This window comes from Papio anubis, chromosome 10 (assembly GCF_008728515.1).
Source record: "Papio anubis isolate 15944 chromosome 10, Panubis1.0, whole genome shotgun sequence".
In the NCBI taxonomy this organism is placed as follows: Eukaryota; Metazoa; Chordata; class Mammalia; order Primates; family Cercopithecidae; genus Papio; species Papio anubis.
Window position 1 is genome coordinate 55,074,383 of NC_044985.1, and position 18,873 is coordinate 55,093,255.

General features: G+C 38.2%; 1 protein-coding gene and 1 long non-coding RNA gene across 15 annotated transcripts in view; one reads left to right on the forward strand and one right to left on the reverse strand.

The window, feature by feature from the left end:
- METTL8 (methyltransferase like 8) overlaps positions 1-18,873 on the reverse strand; it is a 186,677-nt gene that overhangs the window by 100,432 nt on the left and 67,372 nt on the right. For all 14 annotated transcript variants that reach the window (XR_002516416.2, XR_004176552.1, XR_002516415.2 and 11 more), the window contains 2 exons: positions 2,494-2,864; positions 772-821 (listed from right to left, as the gene is read on the reverse strand). Coding sequence is in view for 7 of the 14 variants with exons in the window: in XM_003907595.3 (XP_003907644.1) it covers positions 772-821; positions 2,494-2,864 (421 nt within the window). In the remaining 7 variants the exon portion in view is untranslated. The remainder of the gene's footprint in view (positions 1-771; positions 822-2,493; positions 2,865-18,873) is intronic.
- On the forward strand, positions 8,271-9,994 carry LOC116269159. The gene is made up of 2 exons (XR_004176553.1): positions 8,271-8,359; positions 9,801-9,994. It is a non-coding gene; the product is annotated as an uncharacterized LOC116269159 (long non-coding RNA).

Genomic DNA, 18,873 nt, shown 5'->3' on the forward strand with positions numbered 1-18,873 from the left:
CACAATGATTTGGCATGCAAACATCTTACATAGGGTGTTGCTTCAGAAGGGATGACAAAATGAGGGTTAAGTTGTAAGCTTTACATTCAATTCTCTATGTGTAAAATGACATCTAAGTATCCAGGAAGAGTAAATAAGCTCTGAAGTTTAGCAGTTCACAGCTCAGTGGAAGGAGGAACTCACTTCCTCTTTTTTTTTTTTTTTGAGACTGAGTTTTGCGCTTGTTGCCCAGACTGGAGTGCAATGATGCAGTTGGGTCACTGCAACCTCCGCCTCCTGGTTCAACCAGATTCTCCTGCCTCACCCTCCCAAACAGCTGGGATTACAGGCATGTGCCACCATGCCTGGCTAATATTTTGTATTTTTAGTAGAGGTGGGGTTTCACTGTGTTGGTCGGGCTGGTCTCGAACTCCGGACATCAAGTGATCCACCCACCTCAGTCACCCAAAGTGCTGGGATTACAGGCATGAGCCACCATGCCTGGTCCACTTCCTCTTTTCTTATTCTCTCATACATATACACATAAGCTTAAAAAATTACTTCAAAACAATGATGGACAACCCATGGCTATGAAACACTATGTTCAGAGTAATCCCAGTTCACATGAAAGTAGACATTGAGATTAAGACATTTCTTTTGAAATTTGCTTGAGCCATTGTTCATATAAGAATTAGAAACACTACTGGCACACACATGACAATATTTTCCCAGAATTTCTCAACATTCCATAAATATGTAAAATTCTGTAGAAAGAAAACTCTTAAAACTCACTGCAAAGTGTTCAAAATTGGAAACACACTATTTCCAGCTCCACAACCAACCTAAAATCAAAAGAACAAGCAAATATCAAAAAAGCAAGGTTAAATTTTTGTCACCAATGTCAGATTTTCTATTAAACAAAAAAACAATTAGACTCACTGGATCTCTGGGTTCAGCAGAGTTTGCTAAACTCAAAAGCAATAAAATAAATCACAGGAATAAACATTAAGAAATCTGACTATGGAAACGTTTAAAATTTTTACACACCAAAACCCAAAATAAACCAAATTAAAAAATAACCAATACTCTGTGAAGAAAACTGCAATATATATGGTAAAGGGCAGGGCTCATTAGAAAGAAAAGGATAAGCAGAGAAAAAAAATGGACAAAATGCAAAAGAAGTACAAATGATTCTAAACATTTGAATTAGGTGACCTACTTAGTAATCAAAGAAATGCATATTAAAACAAGGTACAATTTTTGTCTAACAAAGTGGGAAACATTAAAATAATATTTCAATCAATGAGGGTGTGATGAAACAGACATACACCATCATGGAATGGTATTAGTACAACTTCTTAGAAAGCAAGTGGGCAATATGTTTTAAAAGTATTAAAAACTTCATAAATTATGAACTAGAAAATCTAAGCTAAAACAATAAAAGAAAATGCAGCTAAAGTCTATACCCAAAGATGTTTGCTTCAGAAAACCTGAAAACAACTAAAATGTCCAGTAGTGTGAAAATAGATAGGTAAAATTATATACTCCACATAGTACAATATTTTCTAGCCATGAAAATATAGAGAATTTTTAAAGATAGTGAAAACTGCTTATGATACCATGTTAAATAGAAACAAACAAAACTTAGAATACATGTACAGTAATAAACAAAAGAAGAAAAAGGTCAGCCGGGCGCCACGGCTCCTGCCGGTAATCCCAGCACTTTGGGAGTCTAAGGCTGGCGGATCACCTGAGGTCAGGAGTTCAAAACCAGCCTGGCCAACATGGCAAAACCCTGTCTCTACTAAAAATACAAAAAAATTAGCTGGGTGTGGTGGCAGGCGCCTGTAATCCCAGACTCAGGAAGCTGAGGCAGGAGAATCGCTTGAACCCAGGAGGCAGAAGCTGCAGTGAGCTAAGATGGCACCACTGCACTCCAGCCCGGGCAACAAGAACAAAAACTCTCGTCTCAAAAAAAAAGAAGAAGAAGAAAAAGGTCACTAAAATGTTAACGGTGGTTAAATCCTTTGTTCGTAGGATTGGTGATAATTTATCTCCTCGTTAGCAAATTTTCTCTAATCAGTATACATTGCCTTTAAAATCAGAAAGACAGGGTTTAGTTGTAAAAATAGAAAACCAAGGTTACACCAGATTATAGCAAATTATATATCTCACTTATTTCTATTTCGCCTAAAAAGGGGTAATAACAAAGAGAGTAAAAATTAAGGCCAAAACTTCATTGGTACTTAAAACTAGCCTCAGATTAAAATGAAAACAGACAATTTTTTTTTTAAAAAAAGCACAACAAAACCAAATTTAAACCACAAGCTTAAAACATGACTGATTAAAAGACATGAGTCCCTTAAATATTATTTATGCACCAAAGTATACTGAATGCTTATTTAGATTTGATAGTTCTCTACCGAAAAAAATCTGCATTATTAATAAAGTAATACAGAATGTACATTTTCAAATTATTTGTCACCTCCCATTTTTGTCCCTTAAGCACAGTACCTCTAGTATCCTGAAAGTGGCATTGCTACCGGGAAACAATCCAGTCTTCATAGGTCCTTTTTTGTGTTTTTCAGAGTCTAGGTTGGAAAAATCAGATTCTGTTTTGCTTTGACCTTCTGAAGAGCCAGAACTTTTCTCATAATGATTTTTTTCTTCAGGCATAGTAGGACAGTGCATTCTTGAGAAACAATTTGTAGCACTCGTATTTACAAGATCCCATGATGATTCTCTCGCCTTCTCTTCAGGTTTTTGATCAACTGGAAGAATTTCAGGAAATTCCCTCAACAGCCAATTACGATCCTTGAAAAACTTATTCTTATGAATCTTGTAAAATGTGTCCCAGTATTTACTAGCTTCTCTCTCATACTTAACTAAAATAAAGAGGAAAAAGAAAGATTTATTTCACTATGAATTATATTTACTATTAGCTACTATCTTGATAATTAAATATTGTTAAACATATACATTATCATTTATGACAATTATATTTACTAGTGAATAACTTTAATATTATATTTTGATAAAAGGTTGAAACTACAGAGCTTTAATTCTCTCAAAATGTGTCAAAATGTGGGATATTTAGTCCTACCCCTGTAAATCTGCTTCTATCTTAATAGTTTAGCCAATTTTTGTGAGAAATATAATCATGGCAAACAACTTTCTAATTTTGTTATCTTTTTTTTTTTTTTGAGACGGAGTCTCACTCTGTCGCCCGGGCTGGAGTGCAGTGGCATGATCTTGGCTCACTGCAAGCTCTGCCTCCCAGGTTCATGCCATTCTCCTGCCTCAGCCTCCCAAGTAGCTGGGATTACAGGTCCCCACCATTGGGCCCAGCTAATTTTTTGTATTTTTAGTAGAGACGGGGTTCACCGTGGTCTCAATCTCCTGACCTCATAATCTGCCCACCTTGGCCTCCCAAAGTGCTGGGATTACAGGCATAAGCCACTGCGCCCAGCCTAATTTTGTTATCTTAACAAATAACCTGTGTGGTTTTTTTATTATCTTAAAGAAAGGGCCTGGTGTGGTGGCTCATGAGGTCAGGAGTTCAAGACCAGCCTGGCCAATATACTGAAACCCTGTCTCTACTAAAAATACAAAAAGTTAGCTGGGGGTGGTGGCGGGTGCCTATAATTCCAGCGACTCAGGAGGTTGCGGCAGGAGAATCACTTGTACCTGGGAGGTGGAGGTTGTAGTGAGGTGAGATTGCACCATTGCACTCCAGCCTGGGCAAAAACAGTGAAACTCTGTCTCAAAAAAAAAGAAAGGATAAGGGCTGGGCGTGGTGGCTCACACCTGTAATCCCAGCACTTTGGGAGGATGAGGCAGATGGACACTTGAGGTAAGGAGTTCGAGACCAGCCTGGCCAACATGTTGAAACCCCATCTCTACTAAAAATACAAAAATTAGCCAGGTGTGGTGGCAGACACCTGTAATCGCAGCTACTCAGGAGGCTGAGGCAGGAGAAATACTTGAACCCAGGAGGAGGAATTTACAGTGAGCAGAGAATACACCGTCACACTCCAGCGGACAACAGAGCAAGACTCCGTCTCAAAAAAAAAAAAAAAAAAAAAAAAAAAAAAGAGCCTGGTGCAGTGGTTCATGCCCTGTAGTCCAGGTGACTCAGGAGGCTGGGGCAGGAGGACTGCTTGAGCCCAGGAGTTTAAGGCTGCAATGAGCAATAATTGTGCCACTGCACTCCAGCCTGGGCAACAGAGTGAGACCCTGTCTCATAAATAAATATAAAAAAGAAAGGATACCTCATTTTTAATGTATTTACAAATACAATTTCAGCATAACAAATGTCCTAATTGGTGATCAGACAGGAAATTTCAAAATTATAAACAACACAATTTAAGAGCTAAAAGGATCCATTGGAATAATTTACTCCAACCCCCTCTTTTTGCATTTGAAGAAAGGACCTAAATTCACTTGTTCTAAGTCCTAGAGCCCCATCACAGTGAATCCATGGCCATGTCTCCTGACTTTTGGAATCTGGAGGCCATCCCATAACTCCATTCTTCCCCCAACCTCCAAGGCATGTCTTCCCACTGACATGTCCCAAGATGAAGCCCTAAAGAAAATTTCTGATGCTCTTAAAACAAATATGCATTTTATGATGTCATCCTGAGGTCAGGGTTAGGTCAACAGTCTTAGAGCTTCAGGTAATTCTTAGCTTTCTGTCTCTTCCTATTTGTTCCTTAAATTAATAAAGTAACTCACTCTCTCCCTCATTTATTCAGCAAACATTCCTTTTATTTTATTTTTGTATTTTTAGTAGAGAGAGGGTTTCACCATGTGGGCCAAGCTGGTCTCGAACTCCTGATCTCAAGGGATCTGCCTGCCTCCACCTCCCAAACTGCTGGGATTACAGGCATGAGCTACTGCACCTGGCAAATTCCTTTCCCCACCCCCCGCTTTTTTTTTTTTTTTTTTTGTATTCTTGGGCAGTGCTACAGGCAACAGCAATTTCTTGAGTGCTATTATGTAATAGGCCTAATCCAGGCATTAGAAATTACTTTAACCTACTGCAGACACATGCCATTTTAAAAGTATTTTCAAAGAATGCAAAAGCTTTCTTTCTAGGAATACAGAATAATTTCCAAGATTTGGTGTTAGGTGAAAAAGCAAGGTATATAACAGTGTCTATATTCTGTAACCACTCATTAAAATAAGAAGAAAATACACGTGTATGGTTACATGTACAATATTCATGTATACACACACACACTTGTAGAAGGTACAAAATACTTCTGGAAGGATAATCACATAATCAGTAATACTGGTTGGCTCTAGGGAGAGGAAAGGAGTGGCTGGGGATCACAGTTGGAAGGAGAATTTTCATTTGAATTTTGATCTATGTGAATTTATTATATATTCCAAAAATAAATTAAACTAAAAATAAAAATAAGAGATGCATTTCCTTCACAATTTTAAAGAAGTCCCTACTCTCAGAACAAGCAGTTGCCTGTAATCAGGTTCATCTTTGTTACAGAGACCTGTCCTGAGGCCCTTATAGTTTTAATTTTCTTCTTTCCAATTTTATCTTTATGGCCTTGTACCATGGATCGCCACCCATCTGGCCACAAGACTTCCTTCCCATCAAGACTGAATTGTATCTGGCAGCAGGACTGCTATAAAGACTGAAACTCCCATCTGTATTTAAGGTCTGAGAAATGAAAGTAGATCTCTGTAACAAAAGAATTATGTGATGTTAAGTCCAAAACATGCTCACCTCTGCACTAATGGAAAGAAACCTATTTATGGTTAATCTAAAACTATATATTTGTCTTTTAAATATTTCTATCTCTATTTTCCTTCTTTTTCAATAACATTGGTATATCTCCACTTTTAAAAATTGGAGTATGCCTGATATACTGTGTAAGAAAACAAAATGACACTTTGAAAATCAGACTCAGGAGAAATTATAAAGGAGTCAAATTTCCCCAGGGTCTTCTCAAGCCTTCCCTTCTTCCTTTACCTTGAAAAAAAAAAACTCTCTTTGTAACTCATTCCATGCAGGTAAAAGATTTTCTGCCTAACAAAAAGCAGCCACCTAAGAAGACCTATATTTAGTGAAATCTATAGTATTTGAGTTTACAATATCAAGCTACCTGTGAAGTAAGTTTGAGCCCAATTACCAGTAACTAGAATGTACTGTAATACTGTATCTTGATTAATTTGTGGGAATATTCCTGTAAGAATTAAGTGGGGTGGGAGAAGTGCAGGGGAGTAACCTAATAAAAGACGTGCATAGCGGCCAGGCGAGGCGGCTCATGCCTGTAATCCCGACACTGGAAGGCTCAAGCAGAAAGACTGCTTGAGGCTAGGAATTAAGATGAGCCTGGACAACAAAGCAAGACCCTGTCTCTACTTAAAAACAAACAAACAAACAAACAAAAAAACAGAAGATGTGTATAGCAGTTCTATTTATATTAGGAAAAAGTGAGGAAAACTCAAATGCCCAACAACATGGGAATGAGCAAGCAAACCATGCAGTTCAAAGAGGGTAACCTTATGTAGCAATTTAAAAATAAAAGATAATAGGCCGGGTGTGATGGCTCATCCCTGTAATACCAGCACTTTGGGAGGCCAAGGAGGGCAGATCACCTGAGGTTGGGAGCTGGAGACCAGCCTGACCAACATGGAGAAACCCCATCTCTACTAAAACTACAAAATTGGTCGGGCATGGTGGTACATGCCTGTAATCCCAGCTACTCAGGAGGCTGAGGAGGGAGAATTGCTTGAACCTGGGAGGCAGAGGTTGCAGTGAGCTGAGATCACTCCATTGCACTCCAGCCTGGGCAACAGGAGTGAAACTCCGTCTCAATAAATAAATAAATAAATAAAATAAAAATAAAAAATAAAATAAATAAAGGAAAATAATATTAAGAGAAAATACACAGAACAGTATGTACATTGATGGCAGCTCTAAAATTTATTTTATAGTAATTCATAACAATAAGATGAAAATTTGAAGCAATGATAACAATTTAATCATTATTAGGTAGCTCTTTCTTTTGCAAAGCTGTATCTACTTCTTACACAAAGATAAAGAATCTTAGCTGAATTCTTCATTCAAATTGCCTACAGAGTTTCCTCATTTGATGAAGGGTTTGAATTAGAGTAGTATCTCTAAAGTCTGTTTAAGCTCTAAAAATTCTGTGTACTTTCCTATTAAGCCCCATGAATTTATGGAGAACATTAAACATTATCAGTTCTACAGACTACAAAATCTTGGATCAGATTGCTGTTTTAAACATGAGTCTGTACTACTGTTTTAATTTTTACAATTTAAAGAGAAAATGAATCTGTAGTGACGTGACTGCAATCTGGTTCAGAAACCAAACATGTCAAGCATCTAAATTCAACTCTAGCCTATGTAATCCATAAAAAGAGCTCGATTACTATTAGAAGACAATAGTCAGGGTTTGCTAATATACATATTTTCAAGCCTTTTCCAACTATTTCCCACTCAGGAATTAGGAGAAAAGAAATCAGATAATTACATAAATTATACCGATAATAGCATTAAAAATGACAACAATAACACATATTACATGTTTATTATGGGCTACGCACTATGTCAAATGCTTTACTTGGATTTTTTCCCCATTTAATCCTAGCAGTATCTCTCAGATAGATTTTATTATTCCAATTTGCAGAGAAAGAAATTCAATGTCAGAGGGAATAAAGAATTTCCCCAAGGTCACCCAGTCAGAAAGAGCAGAGTCAGAACCTAGCCTAAGTCTGCTAAACTCTAAAGCCCAGGCTCTCTCCCATTACACTACACTGCCTCCCTAACACAAAGTCAATATGAAACCCCTGAAAATCGTCTCTGATGATTCATACTTCCTTCTCGATTATGAAGTATCAAGTTGAAATTAAAACCTCATTGTGGCTTACAGTGTAAATATGTTGTAAAAATAATGCTGATTGGAGTTACCCTTCATTAAGACAGATCAGAAATACATAATTAATTAAACCCATACTTTGAGTTATAAGAAATATAAACGATGCAAAGTTATATGATGAAATGATGAGCAACAGGAACATTAAATGCTCTATGAGAATATATGGGTTTGTGGGACAGAAACAAAACAGAGAAGCAGCACCAGGGTCTGCAATTTGGCTTTCAGCAGCTTCTCCAATCAGTGCTGACAACTCCATAGTTCCCATTAATGTGTAAGAGCTTCTGAGACCCCATGGCTTGGTCAATCATCATAATTATGATTATGAGACAACAAACACCTTCAGTGTATGATTTAATTTCCTGAACTGCAAGAGTATCTGTGTTAACAGGGGAATTGGAGGAATTACTGCTCTGACCATGAGTGAAATATTCAGTATTAAGCTGCTGGTAAGGCAGGTCAGTAATGATAAAATAATATAGTGTGGAGAAATCTGCCCTGTCTTCATCTTGTCTAACTGACTTTCTAAACAGGTATATTAATGACCAATTTTTCTTGGAGGAAAATTTTTTTTCTTTTTTCTTTCCTAGGTTGGTGATTCAGAGTTAATTGCTTTATGCCAGTGGCAGTAAGAGGGATGTAGCGATCTGTTTAAGTACAGCCCAATGAAGCAAATTCTCAATTTTTCACTTATTAAATTCAATATTGCTGAGGGAAAGAAGGAATATGCACACTAACCATCCTTAAATATTCAGAATTCATTTTGAATCACACTGAACATCACAACTAAGAAATTGAATTAAACCATTTATGTATGACATAATATGATTAATATGAATTATGAAAATTTATTCTAGGTTTCCATGTAACAAAAAGCAATTTAAAGTTATTTTTGCACATCAATTACGCAAATACTTGAGCTCTCAAAGTTGGAAATTTCCACACATCAGTGAGAAAATTCATTGTCTAATAAAAGAAAACTCTTTAAACTTATGAAATTAAAAGTATGTTTCTAAGAGCACTGCATAAAATTTTAAACAAAGTCAGCTTATAAACAAATAACCTAAATTTATAAGAATAAAACTTTTAGCTACTCTCTCCATATTTTTTTTTCACATAGAACATCCTCTCAATGGTAAGATATTCACAAAGTGAAGTATAGTGAGACTCATTCTTTTGCTTGACATAGATAACTTTCCATAGGTAGATAGTTAATTACAGGATATTTTAAAGTAAAAATAGCAGCTGCTTTTGTTATTCAGTTAAAAAGACTCATTATATTTGCTAAATAACTGAGATATGACACACTGGAGATATTTTTTAGGAAATTATAAAATATAATTATGTTAACTCAAAAATTGCCAAATGTATCTTTCATTTCTCTGAATTAACTTGCTTTTAAAATAAATTTGAGCTATAGTAAAATTGAAAATAAATTACAAAAAGGAAATGTGGAATTAAAAATCATTAATCTGGGCAATCTTATTGAAAGAAATGAGGGCCTGGATGCTATACTTTTTTTTTTTGAGACAGGGGCTTACTCTGCGCCCAGCCTGGAGTGCAGTGGTGCAATCATAGCTCACAGTGCAGCCTCTACCACCTGAGCTCAAGTGATCCTCCCATCTCAGCCTCCCAAGTAGCTGGGACTACAAGCACATGTAACCACGCCTAGTTAACTTTCAAATTTTTTGTAGAGATGGGGTCTCACTGTTGCTCAGGCTGGTCTCAAATTCCTGGGCTCAAGAGATCCTCCCACCTCGGCCTCCCAAAGTGTTGGGATTACAGGTGTGAGTCACTGCATCCGGTCCTAGATGCCATATACATTTTAATCACAAAAATGAAATGTCAACCATCCTGCAGCAAGACTATTATTTGTGATGCATAATTTCTTACTTTCAGATTGTGAGAGTGTTTCCTGACTTCAGTTCTCACCAACAGCTGAGACAATATGTGAGAAATGGGAAATGGGAGTGACAGGAGAGCCTGAGACACACAGAGACCAAAAGAAATGTGCCAGAGAGTTGGCCAGCATGGGAGAACAACCAGTACTTCCTCCCCGTTGCATTAAAATAAAGTGAGATAAGATCAGTAAACAGTGCTTCTGCTGTATAATAATCTGCATATAGAATACTCTGTGATGGGACAACACTGGCTCTTTCAAAGACTTAGGATTGCCTAGATAAGAAAAGATGGTGGTTCACAGAGGCACTTGCCGAAGAGCCAAGTCACGGCTTCCTCCGGGTTCTCACAGTGTTTGAAAGTAGAGCTTTTAAACAATCTATTTGCCTTGACCCATATTCATCAGAGACATTAAATATCAAACCCGAAGCCTCACCCAGGGTGCTGCAGACTGGCATGTCTGTGATCCCTAGCAGAAACTGCACTGGATGGCTCTCACTGTAACGTCCTGCCACTCAACATGGTTCCTCAGAACAAAAATATTCTTCCTTTGCCACCCTCCGGGCAGCCTCAGTTATTGCTCAGTGCGCTCTTGCTTACGTGTGATAAGATGGTCACCCCCATAATGCGTTCCTTCTCCCTGCAGTGGTCCCCTGAGAGGTATGAAGTCCACCACACTGAAGTGTTACAGAGGGGATGCAGAAGGGACCTAGCAGAAGCCTCTACCTCTTTGAGTCATTTTGAAATGGAATTTTTTGATCTGTGTCTCCACAGCAGTCAGAAAACTTGCACAGAAAGAGACTGGACATACTAATAAGCAAATCAAATGCTTCAAAGTGGTATCATCAACCCTCTCCTGCCTGCTTTTCCTGCTTCTACAGAGAGAGGCCAGTCACCACCTTTCTATTTCAGTCACACTACGGTTCTATGGGAACTGTCATTTTCCTTTACTGTGGTTTCCAAGGCCCTAAAATAACCTTCTCATTAGCTTCACTCAAGTTCATTGTTAACATAAATAGGACAAAATAGGCAGCCACATACAGAGGACTTTAAGGGAACATTATCAGCACTGCTCATCTATTTATGTTCTAAACAGAAATATTCAAAATAGGGCAAAAAAATCCTTGGTTTTTCCTATTATCAGGAAATATATTGTGGATAATTTTTAACTTCCTGGAAATGAATTAAGATGGCTGACAACTTTTAATTCAGTTTAGGCTTGACTCTGTCTGTCACATCCAGGTGGCCACTAGCAGAAGCTTGAGTAATGCGGAAAATATGTCCGTGTAGCTGCTGGCAAAGAAGCAAAGTTATACTTCCTCAGAAACAGCGCGATAGAGTTCCTGCAAAGGAATGCAATATTGGCTGATTTGTAAGCAGTACTGCCACTGGTATGCACCCTCAAATCCAACTCTAATATTCCCTGGCTGTATTCCCTCAAGGACTTCATGGTTGAAGCTCATAAAAATAGAATGATGTCATTGTGGATCAGGTGCTCTTCATTTTCTGTCCATCCTCCAGGATACAATAGGGAGCTTAGGAGGAGGATGGAGAACTGGCTCTATGGAATAGCAAATGATACCAGAAGATAAGATAGGTAGACACTGCTCTCTTCACTAGATAAGGGCAGCTAAAGAGGGCAGTCTCATTAGCTTAGGCTCCCCAGCTACCACTGCTTCAAACTTTGGCCTCAATTTGTAGACTAAAGTCACCAGAACAAAAGTTAACTACCAGTGGGATTAGTGATCTTCCCTATACTTGGTTTACACGGAGGAATGCTAACATCTTTCCCTGGGGAGTTCCAGGACAGTTGATCAATCTAGAAACAAAACTGGATCTCAGGGGTTGGAAACTTTTTTTCTGTAATGGGCCAGATAGTATTTTAGTCTCTGTGGGCCAGTTGCAACAGTCTTTGTTGCAACTACTCAATACTGTGACTATAGCTCAAAAGTAACCACAGACAGCATGTCAACAAATGAGTGTGTCTGTGTTCCAATAAACTTTATTTACAAAAACAGGCAGCAGGCTGGATTTGGACCACAGACTATAGTTTGCTGACCCTTGCTTTATCTAACGGTTACACTGATATTGCCACAACAGTGACCAAAAAACGATGACCAGAACCAAGTTGTTCTGGCAAGACTAATCTACTGTATTAGAAGCCAGAATAGCAGCCCTTATGGGCCACTATTTGTGGGATTAGTGGGGTCAGGGGTCAGGGGGAGTACTGTAATTAGGAAGGAGCACATGGAAGCTTCTGGGTTAATAGTAATATTCTGTTTCTTGAGGTGGGTGATGTTTACATAGGTGTGCTCACTTTGTGAAAATTAATTGAACTATGCGAGAATTCATTTATGAGTTGTATAAATTTCTGTGTCTATTTTATAAACTATTTTTAAAAAGAAAAAAAAAGAACCAATATGTTCCAAGGGAGAAATCATTTTAAGAAAAATAAGGCAGAAAGTCCTATGAAGAGAATATAAGAGTTGGGCAAACTGTCTGTGGGTTCCCAGCTACGCAATGAGGACGACACAGGCCAAGTTCTTTTGTTTGTAGTGTGCTTTTTTTTTTTTTTAATTGTGATTAAAAACCACATAATGTAAAATTTAACATCTTAACTATTTTAAAATGTATAGTTCAGTACCGTTAAGTATATTCGTATTGTTGTGAAACAGACCTCCAGGATGTTTTTATCTTGCTAAACTTTAACTATATACCAATTAAATGACAACTCCCCCTGTTATGGAAAAAGTGTTTATGAAATAATATGAGGTTAAAAAAGTAGATCCCCAAATTATATATGTATTATAATTACAACTGCTTAAAATTATGTACACATTGGGTAAAAGTTCTAAATGGTGAACTAAAAACAATTATGTTAGAACAGTAGGATTAAGAGGGAATTGTCTTAAATTTTCTACATTTCCCCCCTTTCCTGAGCCCTTGGCAACCACCATTTTTCGTTCTATGAATTTTACTACTTTCGATGTCTTAAATAAGTGGAATCATATGGTACTTGTCTTTTTGCGATGGCTTATTTCACTTAGCATAATGTCCTCAAGGTTCATCCATGTTGTAGTATGTGACAGGATTTCTTTCCTTTTTAAGCCAGAATATGATTCCATTTTATGTATACACCACATTTGTTTTAACCATTCATCTGACGATGGGCATTTTAGGGTACTTCCACTTTTTGCCTATTGTGAATAGTGCTGCTACGAACACAGGTGTGCAAATATCTCTTTGAGACTTTGCTTTCAATTCTTTTGCATATAACCCAGAGGTGGGATTGCTGGGTCATATGGCAGTTCTATTTTTTATTTTTTTAGGAACTTCCATACTGTTTTCCATAGCAGCCACATCATTTTACAATCTTGCCAACAATACACAAGGGCTCCAATTTCTCCAAAGCCTTGTCAATGCTTGTCATTGTCAGGTTTATAAAACATTTATTTTTATTGAGATATAATAGATATAAATATTTTCAGGGTACATGTGATAATTTAATACCTTCTAATGAGTGTAATTGGGATATCCATCAACCTAAATATTTGTCTTTTCTTTTTTTTATTATTATTATACTTTAAGTTCTAGGGTACATGTGCACAATGTGCAGGTTTGTTACATATGTATACAGGTGCCATGTTGGTGTGCTGCAACCATTAACTTGTCATTTACATTAGGTATATCTCCTAATGCTATCCTTCCCACCCTCCTCTCACTCCTCAACAGGCCCCGGTGTGTGATGTTCCCCATCCTGTGTCCAAGTGTTCTCACTGTTCAATTCCCATCTATGAGTGAGAACATGTGGTGTTTGGTTTTCTGTCCTTGTGATAGTTGCTCAGAATGATGGTTTCCATCTTCATCCATGTCCCTACAAAAGACATGAACTCATCCTTTTTTATGGCTGCATAGTATTCCATGGTGTATATGTGCCACATTTTCTTAATCCAGTCTATCACAGATGGACATGTGGGTTGGTTCCAAGTCTTTGCTGTTGTGAATAGTGCCACAGTAAACATACATGTGCATGTGTCCTTATAGCAGCATGATTTATAATCCTTTGGGTATATACCCAGTAATGGGAATGGCTGGGTCAAATGGTATTTCTAGTTCTAGATCCTTGAGGAATCGCCATACTGTCTTCCACAATGGTTAAACTAGTTTACAGTACCACCAACAGTGTAAAAGTGTTCCTATTTCTCCACATCCTCTCCAGCACCTGTTGTTTCCTGACATTTAATGATCGCCATTCTAACTGGTGTGAGATGGTATCTCATTGTGGTTTTGATTTGCATTTCTCTGATGGCCAGTGATGACGAACATTTTTTCATGTGTCTGTTGGCTGCATGAATGTCTCTTTTGAAAAGTGTCTGTTTATATCCTTTGCCCACTTTTCGATGGGGTTGTTTGATTTTTTTCTTGTAAATTTGTTTAAGTTCTTTGTAGATTCTGGATATTAGCCCTTTGTCAGATGGGTAAATTGCAAAAATTTTCTCCCATTCTGTAGGTTGCCTGTTCACTCTGATGGTAATTTCTTTTGCTGTGCAGAAGCTCTTTAGCTTAATTAGATCCCATTTGTCAATTTTGGCTTTTGTTGCCATTGCTTTTGGCATTTTAGACATGAAGTCCTTGACCATGCCTATGTCCTGAATGGTATTGCCTAGGTTTTCTTCTAGGGTTTTTATGGTTTTAGGTCTAACATTTAAGTCTCTAATCCATCTTGAATTAATTTTTGTATAAGGTATAAGGAAGAGATCCAGTTTCAGCTTTCTACATATGGCTAGCCAGTTTTCCCAGCACCGTTTATTAAATAGGGTATCCTTTCCCCATTTCTTGTTTTTGTCAGGTTTGTCAAAGATCAGATGGTTGTAGAGGTGTGGTATTATTTCTGAGGGCTCTGTTCTGTTCCATTGGTCTATATCTCTGTTTTGGTACCAGTACCGTGCTGTTTTGGTTACTGCAGCCTTGTAGTACAGTTTGAAGTCAGGTAGCATGATGCCTCCAGTTTTGTTCTTTTGGCTTAGGATTGTCTTGGCAATGTGGGCTCTTTTTTGGTTCCATGTGAACTTTAAAGTTTTTTCCAGTTCTGTGAAGAAAGTCATTGGTAGCTTGATGGGAACGGCATTGAATCTATAAATTACCTTGGGCAGTATGGCCATTTTCACAATATTGATTCTTCCTATCCACGAGCATGGAATGTTCTTCCATTTGTTTGTGTCCTCTTTTATTTTGTTGAGCAGTGGTTTGTAGTTCTCCTTGAAAAGGTCCTTCACATCCCTTGTAAGTTAGATTTCTAGGTATTTTATTCTCTTTGAAGCAATTGTGAATGGGAGTTCACTCATGATTTGGCTCTCTGTTTGTCTGTTATTGGTGTATAGGAATGCTTGTGATTTCTGCACATTGATTTTCTATCCTGAGACTTTTCTAAAGTTGCTTTATCAGCTTAAGGAGATTTTGGGCTGAGACAATGGGGTTTTCTTTTTTTTTTTTTTGAGACGGAGTCTCGCTCTGTCGCCCAGGCTGGAGTGCAGTGGCCGGATCTCAGCTCACTGCAAGCTCCACCTCCCGGGTTTACGCCATTCTCCTGCCTCAGCCTCCCGAGTAGCTGGGACTACAGGCGCCCGCCACCTCGCCCGGCTAAGTTTTCGTATTTTTTAGTAGAGACGGGGTTTCACCGTGTCAGCCAGGATGGTCTCCATCTCCTGACCTCGTGATCCGCCCGTCTCGGCCTCCCAAAGTGCTGGGATTACAGGCTTGAGCCACCGCGCCCGGCCGACAATGGGGTTTTCTAAATATACAATCATGTCATCTGCACAGAGGGACAATTTGATTTCCTCTTTTCCTAATTGAATACCCTTTATTTCTTTCTCCTGCCTGATTGTCCTGGCCAGAACTTCCAACACTATGCTGAATAGGAGTGGTGAGAGAGGGCATCCCTGTCTTGTGCCAGTTTTCAAAGGGAATGCTTCCGGTTTTAGCCCATTCAGTATGATATTGGCTGTGGGTTTGTCATAAATAGCTCTTATTATTTTGAGATATGTCCCATCAATACCAAATTTATTGAGAGTTTTTAGCATGAAGGGCTGCTGAATTTTGTCAAAGTCTTTTCTACATCTATTGAGATAATCATGTGGTTTTTGTCTTTGGTTCTGTTTATATGATGGATTACGTTTGATTTGCATATGTTGAACCAGCCTTGCATCCCAGGGATGAAGCCCAGTTGATCATGGTGGATAAACTTTTTGATGTGCTGCTGGATTCGGTTTGCCAGTGTTTTATTGAGGATTTTTGCATCAATGTTCGTGAGGGATATTGGTCTAAAATTCTCGTTTTTTGTTGTGTCTCTGCCAAGCTTTGGTATCAAGATGATGCTGGACTCATAAAATGAGTTACGGAGGAGTTCCTCTTTTTCTATTGATTGGAATAGTTTCAGAAGGAATGGTACCAGCTCCTCTTGGTACCTCTGGTAGAACTCGACTGTGAATCCGTCTGGTCCTGGACTTTTTTTTGTTGGTAGGCTATTAATTATTGCCTCAATTTCAGAGCCTGTTATTGGTCTATTCAGGGATTCAACTTCTTCCTGGTTTAGTCTTGGGAGGGTGTATGTGTCCAGGAATTTATCCATTTCTTCTAGATTTTCTAGTTGATTTTCATATAGGTGATCATAGTATTCTCTGATGGCAGTTTGTATTTCTGTGGGATCGGTGGTGATATCCCCTTTATCATTTTTTATTGTGTCTATTTGATTCTTCTCTTTTCTTCTTTATTAGTCTTGATAGCAGTCTATCAGTTTTGTTGATCATTTCAAAAAACCAGCTGCTGGATTCATTGATTTTTTTGAAGGGTTTTTTGTGTCTCTATCTCCTTCAGTTCTGCTCTGATCTTAGTTATTTCTTGCCTTCTGCTAGCTTTTGAATGTGTTTGCTCTTGTCTCTCTAGTTCTTTTAATTGTGATGTTAGGGTGTCAATTTTAGATCTTTCCTGCTTTCTCTTGTGGGCATTTAGTGCTATAAATTTCCCTCTACACACTGCTTTAAATGTGTCCCAGAGATTCTGTTATGTTGTGTCTTTGTTCTCATTGGTTTCAAAGAACATCTTTATTTCTGCTTTCATTTTGTTATGTACCCAGTAGTCACTCAGGAGCAGGTTGTTCAGTTTCCATGTAGTTGAGTGGTTTTGAGTGAGTTTCTTAATCCTGAATTCTAGTTTGATTGCACTGTGGCCTGAGAGACAGTTTGTTAAAATTTCTGTTCTTTTACATTTGCTGAGGAGTGCTTTACTTCCAACTATGTGGTCAATTTTGGAATAACTGTGATGTGGTGCTGAGAAGAACGTATATTCTGTTGATTTGGGGTAGAGAGTTCTGTAGATGTCTATTAGGGCCGCTTAGTACAGAGCTAAGTGTAATTCCTGGATGTCCTTGTTAATTTTCTGTCTCGTTGATCTGTCTAATGTTGACAGTGGGGTGTTAAAGTCTCCCATTATTATTGTGTGGGAGTCTAAGTCTCTTTGTACATCTCTAAGGACTTGCTTTATGAATTTGGGTGCTCCTGTATTGGGTGCATATATATTTAGGATAGTTAGCTCTTCTTGTTGAATTGATCCCTTTACTATTATGTAATGGCCTTCTTTGCCTCTTTTGATCTTTGATGGTTTAAAGTCTGTTTTATCAGAGACTAGGATTACAACCCCTGCTTTTTTTTGTTTGTTTGTTTTCCATTTGCTTGGTAGATCTTCCTCTTTCCCTTTATTTTGAGCCTATGTGTGTCTCTGCATGTGAGATGGGTCTCCTGAATACAGCACACCGATGGGTCTTGACTCTTTATCCGATTTGCCAGTCTGCGTCTTTTAATTGGAGCATTTAGCCCATTTACATTTAAGGTTAATATTGTTATGTGTGAATTTGATCCTGTCATTATGATGTTAGCTGGTTATTTTGTTCGTTAGTTGATGTAGTTTCTTCCTAGCATCAATGGTGTTTACAATTTGGAATGTTTTTGCAGTGGCTGGTATCGGTTTTTCCTTTCCACGTTTAGTGCTTCCTTCAGGAGCTCTTGTAAGGCAGGCCTGGTGGTGACAAAATCTCTCAGCATTTGCTTGTCTGTAAAGGATTTTATTTCTCCTTCACTTATGAAGCTTAGTTTGGCTGGATATGAAATTCTGGGTTGAAAATTATTTTCTTTAAGAATGTTGAAAATTGGCCCCCACTGTCTTCTGGCTTGTAGAGTTTCTGCTGAGAGATCTGCTGTTAGTCTGATGGGCTTCCCTTTGTGGGTAACCCGACCTTTCTCTCTAGCTGCCCTTAACATTTTTTCCTCCATTTCAACTTTGGTGAATCTGAAAATTCTGTGTCTTAGAGTTGCTCTTCTTGAGGAGTATCTTTGTCACGTTCTCTGTATTTCCTGAATTTAAATGTTGACCTGCCTTGCTAGGTTGCGGAAGTTATCCTAGAGAATATCCTGAAGAGTGTTTTCCAACTTAGTTCCATTCTCCACATCACTTTCAGGTACACCAATAAGACGTAGGGTTAGTCTTTTCACATAGTTCCATATTTCTTGGAGGCTTTGTTCATTTCTTTTTACTTTTTTTCCTCTAAACTTCTCTTCTCACTTCATTTCATTCATTTGATCTTCAATCACTGATACCCTTTTCTCCAGTTGATCGAATCGGCTACTGAAGCTTGTGTATGTGTCACGTAGTTTTCATGCCATGGTTTTCAGCTCCATCAGGTCATTTAAGGTCTTCTCTATGCTGTTTATTCTAGTTAGCCATTCGTCTAAACTTTTTTCAAGGTTTTTAGCTTCTTTGCGATGGGTTCAAACATCCTCCTTTAGCTCAGAGAAGCTTCTAATTACCGATCTTCTGCAGCCTTCTTCTCTCAACTTGTCAAAGTAATTCTCCGTCCAGCTTTGTTCCGTTGCTGGCGAGGAGCTGTGTTCCTTTGAAGCAGAAGAGGCACTCTGATTTTTAGAATTTTCAGCTTTTCTGCTCTGGTTTCTCCCCATCTTTGTGGTTTTATCTACCTTTGGTCTTTGATGATAGTGACATACAGATGGGGTTTTGGTGTGGA